At 39.8% G+C, this 7119-nt stretch overlaps 1 protein-coding gene across 1 annotated transcript; it reads right to left on the bottom strand.

Annotated features, from left to right (window-relative positions):
• Positions 1-269: 269 nt before the first annotated feature.
• Positions 270-1508, bottom strand: MS3_00010520 (uncharacterized protein; the record flags this gene model as incomplete). The annotated part of the gene is made up of 2 exons (XM_051218895.1): positions 270-652; positions 1475-1508. The coding sequence occupies 2 exons, from the start codon at positions 1506-1508 to the stop codon at positions 270-272; spliced, it is 417 nt and encodes a 138-aa protein (XP_051072782.1).
• Positions 1509-7119: the final 5611 nt, after the last annotated feature.

Genomic DNA, 7119 nt, shown 5'->3' on the forward strand with positions numbered 1-7119 from the left:
AGTATCACATTTTCACTTATTCGGAAACTGAAAGTGTGTGTTTGTGTGTGTGAGTGTGTGTAATAACAGTTCAGTTCGTCCGTGATCCAACCAAATGCGACGATACGCAAATACTTACGATTCGTAAATTCCTGTTGACTATTAGGAAGATGATAATCGGACGACATATCGTGTCCTTAAAATTTGTTGATAGTTAACTGATGACTGTATATTAGTTGGATCAGTTCAACAAAGATGACTTACCGCATTCAATTACGTGCCTTTTTATACTATGAAGCCATAGCTTTATCACGTAGTCGACGTGGACCATGATAATATGTATAGTATTTGGTGTGATTATTCTTCTCGTCACCATTATGACCACCACTTTTATTAATATTTATATTAATAATAATGTTATTATCATTATTATCAACACTTTCATTTTCTATCTTATACGCAGATCTGTTAAATTCTTCCTTATCCAATTTGACTGTTTTATTATCATGATGTTCTATCGTTTGATTTACGACGAAGATCGGCTCCAATACGAATTTTTTGTCATCATCACTTGTGTTTATTCCTAACGGCGTTTTGGTGATTTCATGTTCACTTTCATCTTGTCCAAATGTGTCGTTGATGTCATTGTTAACATCAGGTAAAACAGCTGAACCTAAATTTAGAGAAAGATAAACGACTGGTCAATTTACAGTGATACTACGAATAGAGATTCACGAGACCCAATAAAACAAGTCAAACTAACAATTGATGTTCCATTCCAAATACTGTAACACTGATACTCATAACTCACTGCCAATATTCAATAAACAGTATTCTCCTATTCTAAGTAGCTGTTCAACCACATTGACTAGATCATTCACAATCAAACCATGTTATTCTCACGTCAAATTAATTACTCAGCCTTATTTGACTGAATCACATTCAACAAGCACAAATGTCACTTACCCGAACAAATCACTTTCTTAACAATAAGAGTCTCACATAATATAATGTATATCAAAGAAATATTTGGAACGTATGTGTATATGCGGGAATGAATGTGACGAGCATTGTGAGGCATAAGATGTTGCACACCGTTGATAAACGCATTTTGTCTGTCAAATGAAGTGAACTTGGAATGGAGTGGATAGTTGATCACATAAGAAACACCTCATGTTTATATACTGATACGGACCTATGAGATCTAATCAAATTTGTGAAATGAATTAATGGATGAACTCATCCGATTGGTGTTCTCTTCGTCTGGTTCACTCAATAATTTGGTAGTAAAAGTGCACATAAACTGGTCATAATGGAATGTGGTTATTCATATATTCTATTGTGCATCAATAACTACAATTACAACATCAACTAGTTCACGATGTGGGCGTAATCTACATCAAGCTCACTCACTGCATTGATTCACCAAGTTCAGTTCAATGGTAAAATTAGTAGTGAATTAGTTAGATTAGATAATCACGCTAACATATCTCACCTTGATAATATGACCAGAGAAATGTCAGCATCATTCTCTCTTTCAACTGAATGCTAAATAACACCTTTATATTTTGGTATTTCAGCATAATTATTATCAGTGGTCTTATGAGTAGAATTCTCTCTGATTTTGATGGACTCAACTAATTAGTAGTTTGTTGATCACGTTGCAACCAAATGATATGATGTGATCATCTCAGTGTTTCCATCAATTCTCTCACTTGTACTTGATAGATTAACAATAGTTAAAGATAGCAAATTCATATTGGCTATGTGTTGAGGAGATAGTATCTCGATGAGTCGAATTCGAATTCACAAAATTTCTGCGATCGCCTCTCTACATATGCTTATGTGTGATAATGGCAAACGAGATATTTAGCTAGAGCAGTCGACTGTGCTTAGTGAACAGCAATGCTTGATGTTATATTAGAGTGGGTGAATACCAGTATTTTATGTTGATTTATCTGAGCGATTGTGTTCTTCAAGTTTTCAGATAATTTTGTGGATGTTGGAGCTGGATGGGAAATAAGGAGCAGTTATCAATTTGTGGTGTGAGGCTCTGTCATGAAGGAGAGCAGTATAGGTCTGACACAATCCGGTCAAACACGATCCTCTTGCTTGCGTCGCAGACCTAGTGTGTTCAGGTGACTTGAGAACCTATCAAACATGGCTAAAGAAAGAAGACAATAAAAATCTAGTGGTTTATCTCACATCCTTCATAAAAGCGTTAGGTCCTCCAGCAGCAAGAAATTTTCCTGATAGCATTTTCAACTAAACCGTATCTCCTGATCTAAGATATTCTCGTGTACTATTTTCATTTTATATTTATTTATTAACTTTGTTTATACAATAGCTCCTCCCCCCATCTCTTCTCCGTTTCATTTATTGTTTGTTTTGTGGATATTTGCTTTGCCGCACAGATTTTCCTAATTTTTCCTACATTAGTCAACGAACTACATCGATGTGTTCTTTTTGTGTTGTAACCATATATGTAGCTCGTTCTCATTAGACATTCTTCATGTGGTTTACTCATTGTGGCTAATTTTTTCACATCATCGATTGTTTTCCCCGGAAATGCATCGAAAATGGCAGATGAATCGCCTGCGTTTGTAAAACATTGTGATCAAGCCCTCGTTTACACTCATCTAGCACGATCCAACACATCTGTGTCCCACTCACATGTCATATACTCTCTACATTTATAGACCAAATTGGACTCTAAGTTCAGTTTGCCATACTTTCCTACTCTGCAGTTGTATTAGATACTTTATCCTCCTTAATTGTTTTACTTGAAGTGGACAGGTAACTCATCAATGCCGCTCAACTGGTTTTGGTCGCCAAGAGACGCTCACTACTACCCTGTAGCGGTAAATAAATCCCCAAAATAAATAGCACTAAGTTTTCGACATTGGATGCTGACCATATGTTTTAGTGGACTCATCTAGCTGAAGGCGCTCGGTCAGGCATCTGCACCAGATCACGTGTGGTAACGCCGTGCTCAACATCAACCGCAATCGCTAGCCAGATTAGATCAGAGAATTCCGATATATTGGTCATCGCCAAATATACTCTTCCGGTCTCCTCGACTCTGTCTTTTGATTTCTCTTGGTGGGAACGAAATATATTAGAAGGTGTTACTGGTAGAAGCGTTGTCAAACACTGAATACCTGTGACATCATCATTGGTGAGCCCGACGTGATCTGGTACACCTAATTGTAACTGTGAGTCTGTTCCTTTTTGGGATTTTTTATATATCATTGCCTTTTTTTTTTTTTTTTCGAGGTCTCAACTTCGTACACGCGTATGTTGATGACTGTCTAATCGCAAGTCCGGACAGAGAAACACATCTCAAGCATCTGGATCTTGTTTTCGAACGACTTCAAAAACATGGCATTACTGTAAACGTTCAGAAATGCCAATTCCGAACCGACTCGTTAGACTTTCTGGGACACACTATCGATGCTCAAGGCATTCGACCTCTTAGGACCAAAGTGGCGGCCATTCTGGATTACCCAGAACCGACCACCGTCAAGCAATTACGCACGTTCAACGGCCTCGTAAGTTTCTATAGACGTTTCATACCCAAATGCGCATTACTTATGAAACCTCTGACCGACCAACTTCGTGGAAATGCGAAATCCATTAATTTGGACGACACCGCACGAAAAGCATTCTCCACAGTTAAGGAACTGATTGCTAAAGCAACAATGCTCGCACATCAGGACACCCGAGCACCCATTAGCATCGCAGTAGACGCATCCGACTCAGCAATCGGAGGAGTCTTACAACAATGGGTTAACAACTCCTGGCAACCCTTGGCATTTTTCTCTAGAAGGTTGCTAGACACCGAATCGAGGTACAGCACATTCGGTAGGGAACTCCTAGCTATGTATTGTGCTGTACGGCATTTCCAACACTACATCGAAGGTCGTGAATTCACTCTTTTCACGGACCATAAACCGCTCACTTTCTCGTTAAGCTCTCCTTCTGACAAGTACTCTCCTCGTGAGTCTCGACAACTGGACTACATTTCGCAGTTTACTTCAGATATTCAACACATCTCTGGAGCAAACAATGTAGTTGCAGACGCTTTATCTCGTATAACTTCCTTGAACAGTTTCCAAGGAATCGACCTTCTTAAACTCGCCGAGCTTCAAAAGAAGACAGTGATCTTCAGCACGAGTTATCGTCCACAACACTTAAACTACGCATCAAACAGATGGGAACAGGTAAAGAAACCTTACTTTGTGACACATCTACAGGTAGGGATCGCCCAATCGTGCCGAAACATTATCGACGCAATGTCTTCAACACATTGCACAAACTTTCGCATCCAGGTGTTCGTGCAACCATCAAGCTTATAGCAGAAAGGTTTTGCTGGCCTGGAATGAATAAAGACGTGAGGGAGTGGGCACGCTCCTGTGTAAGCTGCCAAAAATCTAAGGTTATCAGACACAATAAATGTCCCTTAGGCTCGTTTAAAACTCCCGATGCCCGTTTCGACCATGTCCATCTGGATTTGGTAGGACCTTTACCAGATTCAAATGGATACTCTTATCTCTTAACCTGCGTTGACCGTTTCACTCGATGGCCAGAAGCAGTACCTATTAAGGACATCACTGCTGAAACAGTGGCCCGCACCTTCGTCGAACGATGGGTAGCAAACTTCGGTTGCCCTTCAACCATCACTACAGACCGCAGACGTCAGTTTGAATCCGATCTTTTCCGTCGTCTGACCACACTTTTAGGAATCACTCGCTTCCGAACGACCGCCTACCATCCACAAGCAAACGGGTTGGTAGAACGTTTTCACCGACAACTGAAAGCTTCGCTATCAGCAGCAAACGTTTCACAGTGGACCGACGCTCTTCCACTCGTCTTACTAGGTATCCGCAATGCAGTGAAAGCTGACATTGGATACACTGCGTCTCAACTCGTTTATGGAACGACACTTCGACTTCCAGGAGAATTCGTGGATCCTTCATCCTCTTCAATGAACATGGATCTAACCTCCTACACGAACAGGCTTACAAACGCAATGCGTTCAGTTAAACCTGCTTTCACTCGACCTCAATCAACTGATGTTTTCGTTCAACCTGGCTTACGATATAGTACACACGTTTTCATTCGTCGAGACTCGCATCGACGACCATTCGAATCAGCATACGAAGGACCCTTCAAAGTTCTTCAACGTGAATCTAAGTACTATATAGTCGATAAGAACGGAACAAACGATAGCATCAGCATCGATCGCTTAAAAGCAGCGTATTTAGAAGGAAATCCTATCCACGTCGATTTTCCTTCGGTACAATCGAACGACACGACTCCAACACTTACAATACCTCATCCGACAACCAACACACACGATGATACTTCGACAGTATCCGAAAATAAACTTAAAACGACGCGTTCTGGAAGAAGGGTGAGATTTCCAGAACATTTAAACGACTATTGCACGTAAGGCACTTCTCGACATTTTATATTATTTTTAAAAAAAAACAATTTTAATATGCTTATATATTTTTATTTCTATTTAAAAAAAAACAAAACAAAAAAAAACAATTTTTTTAATGCTATTACGTGTTCATGAGTTTATTTTCCATTTTTTCCGCCGACATTGTGTTTTTACGCACATACGAGTGTATTTCGACATGCACTTACATTTTCTTTTTTCTTTTCCAGGACGGCTGGAAAAGAACGATGACGTTTATGAGGATCCGAAATTTTCATTGTACATTTTCTTTTTTTTACTATGTTGTACCTCCGTCCCATATAGTAAGGAAAGACGACCAGACGCTGCTAAATTTAGTAAGCTATCAGAAGAGTGTTTACCAACGACAAACTCGTTGGGTTTAAACTTCTGGCTGGCCACGTCTTAGGGTCGTCACTGCCCCACTAGGGGGGGAGTGATCTGTAGCGGTAAATAAATCCCCAAAATAAATAGCACTAAGTTTTCGACATTGGATGCTGACCATATGTTTTAGTGGACTCATCTAGCTGAAGGCGCTCGGTCAGGCATCTGCACCAGATCACGTGTGGTAACGCCGTGCTCAACATCAACCGCAATCGCTAGCCAGATTAGATCAGAGAATTCCGATATATTGGTCATCGCCAAATATACTCTTCCGGTCTCCTCGACTCTGTCTTTTGATTTCTCTTGGTGGGAACGAAATATATTAGAAGGTGTTACTGGTAGAAGCGTTGTCAAACACTGAATACCTGTGACATCATCAACCCTAAAATGTCAAGAGGATCTCATAATCGACTGCCTACTACCAGTGGTCTTGCATATATGGAACCTGTTACCCATCAACCGGTTGGGGTAGAGCAAAATAACATCAGCACGAAGTTAATGTGAGATCCTTCTTGTCTATTCTTTATCAGATTTTTTCTCCAGTACACTACGTTGATTTGCCACTAATTTCATTTCACCACTCGTTACCTCATCTATAACTCGTAAATTCCTATACTTTTCCGCCTACTTTGGTAAACAACTATCCCACATTATACCCTTCCTAATGCTTGCACATCGATTGGCAATCTATACTTCATACTATGGTCAATTAAAGCATTGCATCGATGAGTTTCCCTCAGTCCATAATTTGCAACTGCCTGGTAAGCTTGTAAAATGGCACTTATAGAAATAGTGTTTTCCAGCCGAATGTGAAACACAGAGCATTGTGTGGTGTATGATGTATATCCAAAGAAAGCTCAAATGAGCTTAACATCACAAAAGGAGGGAGTGTGGAGGTACTGACCAGTAAGCATTGATGGTGAGACCGACGACGTCAATCCACCCATGTTTCTGAAGCAGAACATTTTGCTTGTACCAAACGTTTTATGACTGAGAACATGTCAATCAGTCTGTGATACACTCACTATTCAGACTTGTGTTTCCAATTTTATTCTGGATTACCCATTCTACTAAGATAACCTAAAACATGCTAACTCATACTTTCACATTAGAAATGCGTGGCTAGCATCACATTTCACTCTAGCAACAAGAGCTAGTATGAATTTAATCCAATAATTTTCCATACCTCTCTCTGTTTCACTACAAAATGTTAAGCACTGTTTAGCGTTAATATTCAAGTGTCTTGCTGCTCCTTTGTTAATCTTGTTTTAGAATCTTGATCTGAGAGCACA

This window comes from Schistosoma haematobium, chromosome ZW (genome assembly GCF_000699445.3).
Source record: "Schistosoma haematobium chromosome ZW, whole genome shotgun sequence".
NCBI lineage: Eukaryota > Metazoa > Platyhelminthes > Trematoda > Strigeidida > Schistosomatidae > Schistosoma > Schistosoma haematobium.